This window comes from Dermacentor andersoni, chromosome 5, assembly GCF_023375885.2.
Source record: "Dermacentor andersoni chromosome 5, qqDerAnde1_hic_scaffold, whole genome shotgun sequence".
Taxonomy (NCBI): Eukaryota; Metazoa; Arthropoda; class Arachnida; order Ixodida; family Ixodidae; genus Dermacentor; species Dermacentor andersoni.
In genome coordinates this window covers 74,179,188-74,196,712 of record NC_092818.1, presented here as the reverse complement: position 1 = coordinate 74,196,712, position 17,525 = coordinate 74,179,188, and the positions used below count along the sequence as shown (strand labels likewise).

Below are 17,525 nucleotides of genomic sequence, written 5' to 3'. Positions count from 1 at the left end.
ACCAGAGCCTCGTTTCTCCACCGGACGGACTTTGAACCGCCGCTCCGTGTCTTTCCCGAAAACCGGAAGCCTAGGCTGATCCCAGCACGGGGCCTTTCGACCACGCGTCCTTCTGCTGCCGGGACGCGTATTTCTAATTGATAGTAGGTACAGTGGGGCCTGGCACTTTCCGAGACGATAGACGTGTGCGCGCATGCGCGAGTAAAGCGGGTGCGAGAGAGGAAATGTGGGGACTTCTGCTCTTTGAAAATAAAACTCTGCCTAGGTACTACGGAGGAGTTTCTTGGCGCGCGTGGTAGTCGCTTGTCCCTAGGCATGCCGGAAGAAGTCGGGGGGCGCGGTAGTGCTGAACTTACCATCGCAAGTTGGCGGCTCGACGCAATTATATTTATTCGATCATGTTTTTACTAATGAAAACAACGGGTTATTATTTTGCATTATTGGCGGCGCCTCCAGGACACCAAAGCGGCAACGGGGACATCAAAGCTGGAACCCGGACTGGTCCGTGGGTTGGGGTTCGCAGAGGCCTGCGCGTGCCAGGGGAGTATAAGATCGGCTGTCCGCTATCGTGGACAGCCATTTTTTATGCGAACACCCCCTGGCGCGCTTCGGCCTCTGCGGCCCCAACCCACGGGCCGCCCTGCTTCCAGCTTTGATCCCCCCGCTACCAGTTGGGTGCCCCGGAGATGCTGCGCCGCCTGCTTTAATATAACCTCAGGTGCTCTCCTGAGGCCCCCGTTTGCCGGTTACATGTGCCCTTCTGGAGCAGTGCTTGTAAAAAATCCAATCTATCGTCGCGACGAAGAAAGCGACCCGCGACTTATACAACACCAGTCAGAACATTGCCCCATCAGACACAGCGATCACCAATCGGCGTCCGCGCCCACTGCCTCACGGCGCGGGCAGCCAGCGGCGGATCGTATAAGCTAACTCGACCACACTCCGCAATGCCCGTATGTCTAGGGGACAAACGAATACAACGCGCGCTAAGAAACCTCCTCCGTAGTGCCTAGACAGAGTCACATATTCAAGGAGGAAAGGCCCCAGATTTTCTCTCTCGCGCCCGCTCTTACTCGCGCCTGCGCAGAAACGTCGAGCGCCGTCAAAAGCGCCACGCCCCGCTGTACCTACTAGCGATTGTAAAAACGCTGCCGGGACGCGCCCAGCCTCGCGTTTTCGGCGGCTGCGGATCGCCACCTCGGAATTCATGGCTTTGGCAGCGCGAAATAACATAGATGGAGGGGAAGAAAATGCAGACACAAAGCAGTTTTCTTCCCCTCAGTCTATGTTTTTTCGCGCTGCCTAAGCCAAGGATGCAGTACGAACTCAGTCTGCAAATGACCCCTCGAAATCCAGCCACTTTCCTGCGCCTGCACCATCCGCCATTTTCCTGAGGTCATGGCGGCTTGAGAGCGTACCTAACTGATGACCATGGATACCGAAGCAACTCGCACTCCCGATGGCGCGGATGCCAGCAGTTGGTTTATCGTTACGCAACTCTACAAAAACCTTGCCCGTGCCGCAACAAGCCCGCCAGCTTTGTTTATGGATAGTGGAATCGGAACAGCTCGGGTTCTTTCATGGGTGGATCGGGTCGCCTGGTCGGCGAAGTCATTACCAATGACACCGGTATGTCCTGGCAGCCGCTGAAATATTATGCCACCCCGATCGAGAGGCATCATAACAATATTGCACTGGAGCGGGAGATTTAGGGTGGCAATTGCAGTTTGATGGCGTCAATTTCTTTAAGTACATGATATTCAAGAGACGTTGGTATCCTTTAGCGGCACCGGCCACCTTTTTTTTTTCATAGAACATGTATACACTGACTATGAGAAAACAAGCTGGCATTTAACTTATCTCCTGCGCCAACTGATAGTGAGTCCTGTGCCGTATAAGGCAAACTGTTAACTCTGGTTGACCTCCTTGCTTTTCCTCTATTTGCTATCTCTTTCTCTCTTTCTGAAGGGCTGTCCTTGAGTCACAAAATAGGACCCATGCGTTCGCTTGCTTTTGTTGGATCTGTTACGTAGCAGCAGAGCAGCAAGTTGTGCCGCGTAGATGTTGCTATGCGCTACATTTCAAATTTCATTGTGACCAGCGTAGCCGGAATGGCACCAGCTCTTGTTGAGCTGGTAGAGAAAACCGATCTATAGATGTGCGTCCGGTCCTCCATGAATCTCACTGAATTTTGTTTTAAAGCTATTTATGAGTGATCGGCTTTCTTAGTTATCCCCAGAATAGTTAGGCGCCTCTGTCCCTGGTGGAGGCACCGCAAGGGAGATGAACGTAATGCTGCTGGCTTATATCCTGATGGAATACCGTCTTGATGACTTAGGAGTACTGAATTCTTCTTTGAGTCTTGATGAGTGGCGATAAGTTATGAACATGTAGTTGAAGGTCCTTGTGAAGGCAAGAGGGCCAGATGATGATTGGGAATGCGGGAACGATGTCGAATGTGCGCACTGAGACAATCAGCAGCGATGTGCGTTTGGATTGGATGATCTCTGGCAAGTAAAATTGTTGCCGAAGTTGAAGCACTTCGAGGTAGTCCCAGACAAGTGTGCAGCGCGTGACCCTGCATGCTTCCCAATGAGTGAACACTACACTGGCGCGCATTGGACAACCCTGGCTGGCTGTACAGTAATAATGCCAGAATCAAAGCATTTTATTACTGTAGCATGGAGCGTACAGATAGGCTCCATGATAGGTCGCAGATATATGCCCCACCAAGACATATGCGAAATAGAAAACAATCCCTTCCTCAGATACGCGCAATGGAAGCTGCACAAATGCTCCTATTGAATATTGTTTCGGAGCACAGTGTTTTAAGCCAGTACCATTCGATAAATATATGACACTGGTGGCTATGCGTCAATATGTAGAGGCATTACGCGTGCAATAATGCATGAACTATACAAGTAGACTGTTTATCTAAGTTTCTATATTTTGGCTTTCAGAACCTTCATGCTTATATAAGCCTAATCTGTCATCTGAAGGTCGCAGCTTGCCAATGATTACTGTCATTTCCACTCTCTTTTGTAGCATAGTACTGTTGTATTAACTGTCACGCGCATTAAAATAAATGAGCTCACTTGTTTCCCTCCCTAGAAATTATTTGACAGATTGAAGTGGTTGGTAACAAAACACACTCAGAATATACGCTATTGAAACATTTTTCTGTTACCATGCAACAAAGATGGACCATGACGAACCGTAAACGATGCCGCGGTAAGTTTTATCGAGGAAACCATGCGAAGCCGCAGAAATATTGTACGCATTGGATTTCTCTCTACTAATCCTAGTGACAAAATCTATAGCCTGGAATTCACACTCATGACGCAGGTCTGCAGCCAAGTTGTGCAAACATGTCATCAACTAGAAGTTATGCTCGATCATTCGAAACGGCATACAATGAAGCCATATAAAGCACAGAGGGATATATCTGGCTTCATTGTTTGCAATTTCGTATGATTGCGATTAGCCAAAATCGAGTCGAGCTCCCCCTATTCTTCTCAAGCTATGCTCGGTGCGACAAAAGGAACATAACAGGGCTTTAGCAGGACGCTTCACCTTGGGTAAAGACAAACAACTTTGTTGGGCACCCATAAAGCGAGCTTTATTAGGTTTAAATAAGCTGCAGCCAAGATTGGATAAGCCATAGCATACGCGCAACATTCTTTCGATAAAAATAAATGCTTCAAGTTCGCAAGGCTTTAAGCGCGCGGTGAAAGCAGATACGAAAATACCATGACCTGCGTCGCTTCTCTGAGAGAGACTGGATTCATAGACTTTAATGGACACGTGTTCGTGACACGGAAAGAGACGCTCAGGGGGACCAATTGCTGGCCCAATATTTAGGCTAACCCCGCCTGTTGCAACAACACCCCTCTCCCTCCTCATTATTGTGATGGTACTGCCCCCAAGCAATACGTCGTGCCAAACAAGTCGATCTGAAATGCAAAAGGAAAAGAAAAGAAGAAAGCTCTACGTGGTGCCGCAGCACGTTCCCGTGCGCGACATGTTCTGAAAGTCTCGAAACTTTCGAAACAAAAGCTCACTAAAGAGTGCCGTCCTTGAGGACATTTGCTAAGTACCCGCACCATCGACAGCACGCCCGCGCAGGAAAGTGCCCACAACCGCAACGCAGACGAAAATACTCGGGTACACTCAACCTTCGAGGCTTAATCGATAGACGTCCCGCCGCACGAACAGCCTCCAAGAGAGATCTAAAATTTCTCGCTGCGCGAAGCGTTCCTTCTCGGCGACGAATTAGGCCGTCCTGTCGGCGAGACCCTCTTATTGAGCGGCGGCGGCACTTTGGGCACTCGAGCCGCCAAATCGCGCGGCGAGAACTGAGGGCCCGCGAGTGCTCGCGACTTTCCAATGCCGAGCTCTCCGCGAGGGGGCACCCGGGCCCCAGCCGAACGGCTGTGACGTCACGCGCCGCTCGACAGACCGCGTGTCCTCGCGCGGGCTCTCAAAAGGAGCTGCCGACGGCTCGCGAGCCTGAGTGAACATCAGGCCCGATGGGGCTGCGGTCGCGGATGCGCTGCCCAGTTGATGCTTCGCGCTCGACGCTAGTTTGGTCCCTACGACCATGAGACAACGAGCCTCAACGTACCTCCCTCAGACTCCGGGATGGCAGCTGCCCGATTTATGTCATGTTTCACCCAGGCGTGATGATGTTAACATGCGCGGGGAGTGAAGTGGACCCCTAGTTTGCGAGCTTGTGAATGAGCATGACAAGCGCACATTGCCGGCACGGATACATCCGATGGAAGGCGCCGTGTGGATTGTGAGGATTTGGACGGGGCAGTGGCCTTGGCTCGTACTTCACCTTTGAGGAGATACAGACACGCTTCCTGCGAACATAGCCGGGCGATGATGTGCCACGCGTGTACCGTGTTCCTGGTCATGCTGTTCTTGCTTCGAGGTGAGTTTTACTCGAACTTTGCTCACTTGGCCCGCGCTGCATCGTGTGCGCCCATTAAAAGACTCCACCCACTCCATGATAACCGTCGAACGGTGTGCGTATGAGGGTGTCTCTGTCTCACAAGGACCCTGCCAAGGCCTACTTTCTTTCTCTGTAGCAGTGCTGCTCGTGTGCTTCGGTCGAAGAAATTATCACACAGCCGGATTAGCCGATCGCCTATCGGCTGTCGTCTCTTCGCTTATCCGCACCTTTGCTATAGCTGTCTTGGCAGACAAGTCGCTTAGGGCGCATTACTGTTAGACGGCATCGTTAATGAGGGAACGAGAACTTCGTGAACGGAGGCCCGTTTCTCACGTCCTAGCAGGGAATTACGTTAGTAGGCAGCTAATCGGTTAAACTGAAAGAGATGAAGATGTTCTTCAGCCGTTTTAAGTCGGGACCTTTCTTGTAACTTTTTTCAGATTACGCTTAAATTTCAAAGTAAATTCAGTGGGGCAAATGTGGTCGTGGCTAAGTGTTTTAGCTACGATGGGGGAAACTGCACTGTCATGCAGTGCTATGTGGGGCCACTTACGCCGAAGACATAGGTCCAGGGACAGTGTAGGGGCCAAGCAGGAGAGAGCGAAAGAGCACCAGAGTCCGTCTGCTGCGAGAGTCTTCCCAAGCTGGCGTCCAATGACGCGCGATGAGAATGACCTTCAGCAAATGCGCTACGCACCGAAGCTCTATTTGCGCTGACCTTCTTCACACACAGCGACGGGGCACATACGCGCTAGAACTGGCGTTATTGCAGTTGCGCACGCATCATACCAACTCGCGTCGCCTAGAGCCGCCGGCGCACAGCTACGCCTTGTAACGTTTCTGCGCTGTAACACGGCATCGTTACTAGCAATAAGTTGATAGTTCACTGTTGTTAATCCTTGCAAAACTATGCTCACGTGCGCTTAATCTGAATGCTCACCAAACAATGCTTCTCCCACGTCCTAGCAACGTTTCTCGATGGACGGGCAGATCGCATTTGACTATTTCTCGGAATCCGTATAGGAGCCCATTCCGGCCACGCTACTTTATCTTTTTTCTTTAATTTTAACCTCATTGCTTGCAAACGCTTTCTGACGTATTTTTTTGATGTTTGTCACTGTGTTAAGGGTCGTTATCGATGTTGATTGGCGACCAGCCACGGTGGCCCAGCGGCTGTGGGGCTGCGCTGCTGAGCTCGAAGTCACGGGTTCGATCCTGCCTGCAGCGGCCACATTTCGATGAAGGTGGCCACAAAAATGTTGATGGACTTAGATTTTGTTAGACATTAAAGAACCCTACGGGGTCCAATTTTATTTATTTATTTAACGTACCCTCAGGGCCAAAGGCATTAGAGAGGGGAACGGACCACACGTGAAACAACACACACACACACACACACACACACACACACACACACACACACACATATATATATATATATATATATATATATATATATATATATATATATATATATATATATATATATATATATATATATACGAGCGATCACATCAAAATTGAATTATACGATGTTAGCTAAGGCGTTCTTTAACAGGCGGTGATTTGTGATGGAGGTTACGGACGGAGGTAGGTGATTCCACTTTTCTGATATCCGTGGTAAGATTGACAGAAAAAAATTGCACTAGTTTTGCAGAGAGGAACTGGCACATTTAGTACGCAATCTAAGCGCGATGAAACATATTGCGGAGGTGATATAAACTATTTGCGGAGCTGAGAATGGCGAAATATGGCGTGAAAAAGGCCCGAACGAAATAACTTACGACGGGATGCAAAGGATGATAGGTTGACTTGATTTCATGGAGGATATGCTTGCTGTTCTGTCGTAGTTAGAAAGGATGAATCGTTTAGAGTTATTTTGAACCATTTCTATTGAACGAATTAGGTTATCGTGGCTTGGATCCCAGACGGAAGAAGCATATTATAATTTCGAGTGAATGAGCGTTTTGTACATGACTAATTTTATAGATGAAGGTACTTTTGCGAAGTTACAACAGAGGGATCCCAAAATTCTATTAGCGTTGTTAATTATATCCGAAGTGTGGTCTTCTCAAGAGAAATTTGATGTAATGTGAATGCCAATATATTTGTACGAGAACGCAGTCTCCGAAGAAGTATTAGTTATGCGGTAAATGGAAAAAAACAGATGATGTTCTAGATATGCGCATATGTTTGCGTTTCCTTATGCTAGGTTCCATCATATGTTGCACCATTTTTTAATAGCGTCAACGTCAGATTGAAGGGTCTTAGTATCATCAGCGGAGGTTATTTCTCGGTAGACTACACAATCGTCGACAAATAGGTTAATGTATGAGGAAACATACGAAGGTAAGTCATTAATGTAAATAAGAAAGAGTAAAGGGCCTAGTACCGTCCCTCGAGGGGCCCCAGATTGAACGGCAGTGCACTCTGAATTAATGTTATTTGCAGACACAAGCTGGGAACGGTTAGTAAGAAAGGTTTCTAGCCAAAAGAGCACTTTAGAGTCTATGTTAACCTGCCGCCGTGCGTATAGAAGCAGTTTGTGGCATACCTCGTCAAATGCTTCAGCAAAATCTAGAAAAATGCAGTCAACTAGAGAAGGACGATCAAGGATGTCATTAAGTTTGTGAGTGAGAGATATTGGTTGGCTTTCGCTAGAATATGATTCGCGAAAACTATGTTGTGATGGTCGAAAAACAAATGAATTTCTTTCGAGAAAGTTGGCAAGGTTCGAAAACAAAATATGCTGAAATATTTGCAAGGAAGGCTTGTGAGGGAAATGGTCCGGTAATTTAATGGTGATTGTCGGTGACCTGACTTGAAAAGTGGAATCACCTTCCCGATCTTAAACTGGGAGAAATCCAGTGTCTAATGATTGTTGAAATAGCTGGGTTAATATAATTGATGAATACACAGTTGTGGGTTTCAAAAACTTTCAATTTCATCGCAGCCGGATGAAGAGGAAAGCTTTGGTTTCTTAATTACATCTTCAACACCACTGCAATGAATATTTCGGGATAAAATTAATCCGCAGTTCCCCACTATCCGGCGTGCCCCATAATTAGATCGTGTCTGCATTTCGGCGCGTAAAATGCTAGATTTAAATGTATTTTTTAGTGTTAATTAGTCCAGATTTCATGCACCGCAGTTTAGGAATAATTTTGTGCACGTATACACAGTATATACAATAAATCTCTGAGGCGCAGTTTATGCTAAAATTAAATTTGGGAGCTTTACGTGCCAGAAGCCGCGATCTGATCGTGAAACGCACCGTAGTAAGGGAGTCCGGATTTAATTTTGACCACCTGGGGTTCTTTAACGAGTTCCTTGCACCCCGCCTCAATGTTGGCAACTTCTCCGATTCCTTTAACCGTATTCTGAGGTTATGCCTAAAGCAACGTACACTTGCTTGCCAATATTTCTTGATTGATTACCACCAATTTTAAAAGCCTATATTATGGTGACTGAACCGCCGCGATGTGACGCATGTATTGTCCTCCTCATGCATGGTCATGTTTTATCCACTTGATATTTTAGCCTGTGTTCTTGACGAAACTCAGAGCAGTAGATATAGCGGTCATAATAAATAAAGCTCACTAACTAATAACCTGAGATCTTCCACGTTTATTAAAAATATTTCGTGCTGCCATTACTTTGCGTCTAGTGACTCACATTCATGAACTACATGTTTTCTTTTTCGCTAGTATCGTTTATTGGCAATATGTCCATCTGATGCGGGAGCCCTGGGGCAGCTTGCATGAACATTTAATAACGAAAATAATTACAAGTTTAAGAACGCGATCTTGCGCGGACTACGCGTTGTCTATGGAACATTTAGGAACGCGTTCTTAACTTGATTATTATTTTGGTTATTAAGTGTTCACGCAAGCCTCCCCTGGTAATTATGCTCTTTCTTTTCTTTTCTGAATGAAAGTGCTCATTCCATGCCTTCGACGTTCTTGGCCCACCAAATTAAAGCGTAATTTTCTTTTGTCTGTTCTGTGCCTTTTTCTTGTTCGAACTGCAAAAAAAAAAAAAAGAAATGACGCGAGACGGCAGGTTAGATTACCAATCACGGCAGCATTCCAACCGATGAAGGAACACAACAAAAAGCTGGTTTACCGAGCTTTCTGAGCTCTTTGAACAATCCCGTATTGTGAAAATTAATCAGGCACGCGATATGCAATCTCCCACAACACATGGGCTCTGGAACGTTCAAATGACTGAAACATTATTCAATAATTAAACCAATGCAATAAAAGCACACATGCGAGGTTAAAGCTCGTAACGAACATAATGCTTGGTTTACAGCATTGAATAAAATTGTGAAGTTTAATTTCGGGCGCATGAATATATCGCACAATGAAAGACAATTGCGTGAGCGTATTAAAAAGACCCTAAGGTTCCCTTACAACTTCTTGTTTCTGCTCATCTCTCTGAAATGAGCCGATGGGAAATGACAGCAGTGTACAAATTCTTTCTTTTGTGAGGCAATGACATCGCAACCGATGGCACTAGTTACTAGGCCAATGCTTTTATGTTTCAAATATCTGTCATCGAGTGCTCCCAGAAGCATTGGACTTCTGGATATTTATTTATACTACTACAGCATTGCTGAACTTGCCTCTAAGATGCCGTGTGATATCTTGATAAATTGCTTCTTGCTGTCCGCATTCTGGCCTATGACAACGTGTGCCAAGGATAGTGGTGGTGGGTCGTAGCTGCAGGTCGGTTTAGCCTGCCAATAGAGGCCGGAATTGTACCGCCTGAGCGTCTCTTTCACTGCCACTGGGTTATTTACATTCTATTCAATAGTTCAGTGCTTCACTAAATTTTAGAAAAAGGCGTGAAGCTTCCTTGACGAACTTCAGTTTTATTCTTCAATTTATAGGGTTATAACTGCCAGAACATCACAGGTAAGGCGGCAGCTTTCCTTACTATCGTTAATGTGAGAAACTTCCGCGGAAACAGTACAAATTTATGGTTTATAACTAATGTTTCACGAGGGTGTTTTTCCGACATGTTGCGTTTCTCCGAGAGGCTCCGTTACAGGCGTAACCAGTGCGATGGTGGGTGGTTACGCTTTCATTGTAAGGAAACTATGGATAACTAACGGGTCTAAGTTGGAGGTAATGTTTCTTGTTTCATGTATATAGATGTTTGAGGCGAAGCAAAAAAAAAAAAAGTTCCTGCGGAACCCATCTCACGATGAATATCGGCGCTAATGCGATTAGCGTAGAAGTAGCGACACACCGTATTGCCAATGCCGAAACACGTCATCTACGAGGTCTGTATGCAGCCGGGCTCCTCTCGCACATTCCTCTGCGACACGCTGCGCCATCCAGTGGCGCGGCCACGAAGTCCGCGCGTTTCCCCATATCTGCGTGTATGTATGACGCGGGTTCGATTCGGCCATGCACCGCCGATGTTTTAAATAATTTTTTTTATTGAAGAGCAGCACGTACTCAATGGCACTTACTCAGAGACCCAAGCTGTCGTCGGAGGGGTTACTTGAAGAGCTGCGCAAATCTAGTGGCACATATTCAGTGACCCAAGTAGACATGAAAAACGTTCGTTGAGAGACTCAGTGTCCAATGCTTAGTGATCCAAGTTGGTCCACCGTTTGGCTTTGAACACGGTTCCCTGAGCACAGCAGCTCGATGCTCCCTACACGTGAGACTACGGACTACCAAGGGACCCACGTTGGCGGGAAAAGAGTTAGACACGTAGAAAATCATCATGATCATCGTCATGAGCCTATTTTTATGTCCAATGCCGGACAAAGGCATCTCTAGCGATCTCCAATTACCTGTCTCTTGCGCTAGCCGATACCAAGTTGCACGTCTGAATTTTCTAGTTTCATCAGCTCACCTAACTTTTACGTTTGTATGAGTAGTAGGAAGAAGTAAGGGAAAATTGTCATCCACCTGTGAGTAGAGAAGCGATCTACATGAAAAGACCATACGTGTTCCTCAGAAAGAAAGCTTCGTTGTTGAATAAAACTGATGTGCCATTTTGAATGTGTCTGCGCTTGTAGTTGTCGTTTAATTCAGTCTCGTTCTGGTGACCTGCTATCCTCCTGGTTAGCCCAGATAGTACCACGAATGCCTCAGGTGATTTTTTTGGGTGTTCTTTCTGCCCCGAGGACACCCGGACGAAGCGGCCGAAGGCGAGAGGACTAGAAAAAAAAAAGAAAAGAAACATGACGTGGCGCCGGAGTCCCGACCGCGGAGGAAGAGGCAACATTGAAAAGTTACCGGCGGAAATCTCTCTCGAGACTGCCAGAGTGAAAGTTCATTATTCGTATATATTGGTAACGTCTAGGCAATCGCGATGGTGGTAGATGGATATACTCGCGAAAGAGGTGACATGATTTCAAAACTGGAACCTCACATAGAGGAATTTCTTCTATAGCTTCACGCTATACTCTCACGTGGATGACAATTCCCCCTTTCAAGTGTAACCCCCGTTTTAGCAAACAGGCCTTCACTCGAAGCTGTTCGTTGGCTTCATGATGATGATAATTATGATTTATTGGCACAGCCTTTGAAACGGGTTGGTGACAAATAGTAACATAGCTTGTTTGACTTAATTAGGTATACTATGCATGCATTTCGTTCTAGCATTCTTGTATACATCTTAATCTTCTTTCTCTTTGTATGTCTACCTATGTCTGTAACTGATCTGGTCGTGTCAATCTCCTCCATGCTTTTTTTTTCGATCAATACTCTAAACCTCTCTTGCTATCTCGACTGCTGAGTGGTTGATGCTTCCGTCCACCATAAATCCAAGCGCTTCCGCAACGTGCACGCTACCTACGGGTCTCACTGGGTGAATCCCTTCGCATTCCATTAGGACCTGCTCCGGATTTTCGCTGCAGCATACAGAAGCCTTTTCTTGTTGCGGATGTTTTCTCCGGTTTGTTTTTATCCTTAGGCAACCGGCTCGAGCCTCAAAGAGCAAGGCAGTACCCCTTGTGTTAAAAATGTTCCCTTCTAATTTCTTTCTTCCCATTCTTGTAAACCTCCATGGTCTTTTTTTTGTTTCTATTGTTTTCATTCATCGCTGTTTCACTGACTTTCTTTTTGATGACTCCTGGTTCTATATTTACACTTTCACTCATCATCATCATCATCATCATCATCATCATCATCATCATCATCATCATCATCATCATCATCATCATCATCATCATCATCATCATCATCATCATCATCATCATCATCATCATCATCATCATCATCATCATCATCATCACCATCATCATCATCATCATCATCATCATCATCATCATCATCATCATCATCATCATCACCACCATCATCATCATAATCATCATCATCATCATCATCATCATCATCATCATCATCATTCTGGTTACGCCCACTGCAGGGCAAAGGCCCATACTTCTCCAACTACCCCGGTCATGTACTAATTGTTGCCATGTCGTCCCTGCAAACTTCTTATTCTCATCCGCCCACCTAACTTTCTGCCGCCACCTGCTACGCTTCCCTTCCCTTGGTATCCAGTCCGTAACCCGTAATGACCATCGGTTATCTTCCCTCCTTATTACATGTCCTGCCCATGCCCAATTCTTTTTCTTGATTTCAACTAAGATGTCATTAACTCGCGTTTGTTCCGTCACCCAATCTGCTCTTTTCTTATCCCTTAACGTTACACCCATCATTCTTCTTTCCATAGCTTGTTGCGTCGTCCTCAATTTAAGTAGAACCCTTTTCGTAAGCCTCCAGGTTTCTGCCCCGTACGTGAGCACTGGTAAGACACAGCTGTTATACACTTTTCTCTTGAGGAATAATGGCAACCTGCTGTTCATGATCTGGGAATGCTTGCTAAACGCACCCCAGTCCATTCTTATTCTTCTGATTATTTCACTCTCATGATCCGGATCCGTGGTCACTACCTGCCCTAAGTAGATGTATTCCCTTACCAGTTCCAGTGCCTCGCTACCTATCATAAATTGTTGTTCTGCTCCAAGACTGTTAAACATTACTTTCGTTTTCTGCACATTAATTTTTAGACCCACCCTTCTGCTTTGCCTCTCCAGATCAGTGAGCATGCATTGCAATTGGTCCCCTGAGTTACTAAGCAAGGCAATATCATCAGCAAATCGCCACTTACTAAGGTATTCTCCATCAACTCTTCTCCCCAATTCTTCCCAATCCAGGTCTCTGAATACCTCCTGTAAACACGCTGTGAATAGGATTGGAGAGATTGTATCTCCCTGCCTGACTCCTTTCTTTATTGGGATATTGTTGCTTTCTTTATCGAGGACTACGGTGGCTGTGGAGCCGCTATAGATATCTTTCAGTATTTTTACATACGGCTCGTCTACACCCTGATTCAGTAATGTCTCCATGACTGCTGAAGCTTCGACTGAATCAAACGCTTTCTCGTAATCAATGAAAGCTATATATAACGGTTGGTTACATTCCGCACATTTCTCTATTCACCTGATTGATAGTGTGAATATGGTCTATTGTTGAGTAGCCTTTACGAAATCCTGCCTTGTCCTTTGGTTGACAGAAGTCTAAGGTGTTCCTGATTTTATTTGCGATTAGCTTAGTAAATACTTGTTAGGTAACGGACAGTAAGCTGATCGGTCTACAATATTTCAAATCTTTGGCGTCCCCTTTCTTATGGATTAGGATTATGTTGGAGTTCTTCCAAGAGTCCGGTACGCTCGAGGTCATGAGGCCTTGCGTATGCAGGGTGGCCAGTTTTTTTTTCTAGAACAATCTGCCCACCATCCTTCAACAAGTCTGCTGTTACATGATCCTCCCCAGCTGCCTTCCCCCTTTGAATAGCTCCCAAGGCTTTCTTTACTTCTTCCGACCTTACTTTTGGGATGTCAAATTCCTCTAGACTATTCTCTCTTCCATTATCGTCGTAGGTGCCACTGGTACTATATATATATCTGTAGAACTCCTCAGCCACTTGAACTATCTCATCCATATGAGTAATGATATTGCCGGGTTTGTCTCTTAACGCATACATTTGATTCTTGCCTATTTCTAGTTTCTCCTTCGCTGCTTTTAGGCTTCCTCCGTTCCTGAGAGCATGCTCAATTCTATGCATATTATACATCCTTATATCAGCTGTCTTACGCTTGTTGATTAACTTCGAAAGTTCTGCCAGTTCTATTCTAGCTGCAGGGTTAGAGGCTTTCATACATTGGCGTTTCTTGATGAGATCTTTCGTCTCCTGCGATAGCTTACTGATATCCTGTCTAACGGTGTTACCACCGACTTCTATTGCACACTCCTTAATGATGCCCATAAGATTGTCGTTCATTGTTTCAGCACTAAGGCCCTCTTCCTGAGTTACAGGCGAATACCTGTTCTGTAGCTTGATCCGGAATTCCTCTATTTTCACTCTTACCGCTAACTGATTGATCGGCTTCTTATGTACCAGTTTTTTCTGTTCCCTCCTCAAGTCCAGGCTAATTCTAGTTCTTACCATCCTGTGGTAACTGCAGTGCACCTTGCCGAGCACGTCCATATCTTGTATGATGCCAGGATTAGTGCAGAGTATAAGATCTATTTATTCTCGTCCTTCGGGCTCCTCCACGTCCACTTTCAGCTATCCCCCTTGCGGAAGAAGGTATTCATTATCCGCATATTATTCTGTTCTGCAAAGTTTACTAATAACTCTCCCCTGCTATTTCTAGTGCCTATGCCATATTCCCCCACTGACTTGTCTCCAACCAGCTTCTTGCCTACCTTGACATTGAAGTCGCCCATCAGTATAGAGTATTTTGTTTTGACTTTACCCATCGCGGATTCCACGTCTTCACAGAAGCTTTCGACTTCCTGGTCATCACGACTGGATGTAGGGGCGTAGACTTGGGCCGGTATTTTGTAGCGATGCATTTTCCGATTCTATGCTTTTTCAGGCTTTTCGCGCTTGGCCAGTGGTCAGAGCGACGGTCTGCCCACATTATCAACGGGATCAGGCGGCCGTGTGTGGTGGATGATAAGAATAGCATAGAATAAGGCATAAGGCATCGCTACAAAATAGCGGCCCTGTACGACCTTCAATTTGTACCTCTTATTACGTTTCACCACAAGACCTGCCACCCTCTTGTTAATGCTACAGAATTCCGGCATGTTACCAGCTATATTCTTATTAATCAGGAATCCGACTCCTAGTTCTCGTCTCTCCGCTAAGCCCCGGTAGCACAGGACGTGCCCGCTTTTTAGCACTGTATATGCTTCATTTGTCCCCTTAACTTCACTGAGCCCTATTATGTCCCATTTATTGCCCTCTAATTCCTCCAATAGCACTGCTAGACTCGCCTCACTAGATAACGTTCTAGCGTCAAACGTTGCCAGGTTCAGATTCCAATGGCGGCCTGTCCGGATCCAGGGATTCTTAGCACCCTCTGCGGCATCACAGGTCTGACCGCCGCCGTGGTCAGTTGCTCGGCAGCTGCTGGGGTCTGAGGGCCGGGGTTTGATTGTTGTATTCATATAAGACGTTGTGGCCAAGTACTGCACCCGGGTGGCCAATCCTGCTCTGGTGAGGGAGTGCGTTACCGGTTCTGGTCACCGGGATCAGGCCGCACTCCAGGCCTGTTTACGGAATTTTATCAACACGCCGATTTTTTTTAATCCGGTGGGAAATTGCGCCGCACCGAGATTCGAGCCACGGTCCTCTTGCACGCGAGGCGGGTGCGCTACCTCTACGCCACCGCTGCACCCCCTCTTAGGCAGCTCTTGGGTCCTCTTAGGCAGCTCAATAAAGCCTCAATACACTTTGCATTGTAGTCAGGGCCCTGTACGGAACGTGCGCCTGGGCAACCAATACGCCCTAAAACGAGCGGAGAGGACCATGGTCTACGAACTCGCCGCTGACCGCAACGGTCGCGGGGAGAGGAGGCCCGCCACGCCTCCGAACCTCTACGCGCACACTTATGGCTGTCGCATGGACAGGGCGTGCGATACGCGAGACGAGATAAGACGGAGAGCGTGCGAGCCCTCGAGTCACCTATGAGGGGAGAAGACTGAAATGAGAGAGAGAGAGAGAGAGAGAGAGAGAGAGAGAGGGAATAGCCGCGGAAACGGCGGCGACGCGAGCAAAGCGCGGAAGCAATGCCGGCGCGCGGGAACATAACGCTTTTTATCGGTGCGAGGAAAATACGTTCGAGCTGTTTCTCGACCGCGGCACCCCTGCCTGGGCAGCGCTATTCTGTACGCGGCAAACTGCTCAGTATTGCCGTTTTTAGCGCACTCCAAACAAGGACTGACTATAAATGACAAATTCCATAATACAGCAAGACTTCCGTTTTCTTCCCCGTAGCTTAAGGAAAAAACTGCGCTTAGCGATGCTTTGTTTTCTGCTCAAATTTAGCGCCAAAATCGCACTTTAGGGTGCAGCCCGTCCAGAATGAATGCCGACACAGTTACTTGCCCGGTTTGTGCAGAAAATAATAAATAATTCGAATTTGTTTTTGTTTGCGCCTCTCGATGTCCGGCACCGCGCAAATATAGCGACTGAAGGCCAACTGCAACAAAATTTTGGACAGAGTAAGAAATGCTAGTTTTAGATAGCGCAGATGAGTAGTCCCAGCGGAATATTTTACATCTGCATTAAAGTCGAACGCTTCTCCAACGAAGTGCTCGGCACCTCCAAAATCCTTCGCTATATGTACAGGTCACTTCGTTGTAAAGATCGCGCACCGTACCCCCTCACAATAGAGCTGGCTAAGCACTACCAACAAAAGAATATCCATATTTAAAATGAATTCAAGAGAAAATGATCTACAAAGAAAAGTTCTTTTTCGCACCTCATCTGGCAGAATTTGTGACTGCCGTCAACCTTATCGCAGGCGAAACGCTGGAGCTTGGCACAGCTGCAGATGATCGAATGCCGCTATCGTCTCCCTTGCCGTAAAAAAAAAAAAAGAAAAAAAAAAAAAAAAAAAGAAGAAAATCCTTGGTTCGATTACTGCTTATCTTCGTCACTGTTGCTTCACTGACACTTGCTGCGCCTTTCCACGCTATAGATGACCTTGAAGACTGTCCGTCGCCTCTTACGATTACATCATCACGTCTTCATCACCAGCGACGTATTCGCCTGCAGTCGAGCTGGCGAATACGTCAAGCGTGCCAGTTTAGCGGTCGGAACCCAATCAATCCTTCGTTATACCGGTGCTTCGCTGCAAGAGGCGTTCGTAGTAGAGTCGATCGACTGTATATGAGAGGACGCGTCAAGAAAGCCTCGCAAAAAGGTAAACGTTTTTGATGCCAAAACATTTTGACGGAAGTGACGCTCGACTCAGAACGCGCGGCTTCTCGGCTTGACCTCCGAGACTGGTGGCGGCGCCTACGGCTGCCCGCGGCGCGCTGGAAAAAAATATCGGAGGCAACGTCCTGGGACTTGAGCGTATACGTCATATCCGCTAACCACAAGGGTGCATGTGACTGCTTACGTGGTATTTAAAGGCTGCCAATAAGAAAATTAAACAGTTTCCAATATTTCTTCAGTAGCGTATTTTTTTATTTATTTGAATGCCTTCAGGGACCGAGAGCATTACAGAAGGGAG

At 46.6% G+C, this 17,525-nt stretch overlaps 1 protein-coding gene across 1 annotated transcript in view; it reads left to right on the top strand.

Moving 5' to 3' along the window:
• The first annotated feature begins 4,498 nt into the window (after nucleotides 1-4,498).
• LOC126530785 (uncharacterized) overlaps nucleotides 4,499-17,525 on the top strand; it is a 58,254-nt gene continuing 45,227 nt past the window's right edge. Inside the window, exon 1 of the mRNA XM_050178071.2 lies at nucleotides 4,499-4,936. Within this exon, the coding sequence (XP_050034028.1) occupies nucleotides 4,885-4,936 (52 nt within the window). The 5' untranslated portion in view covers nucleotides 4,499-4,884. The remainder of the gene's footprint in view (nucleotides 4,937-17,525) is intronic.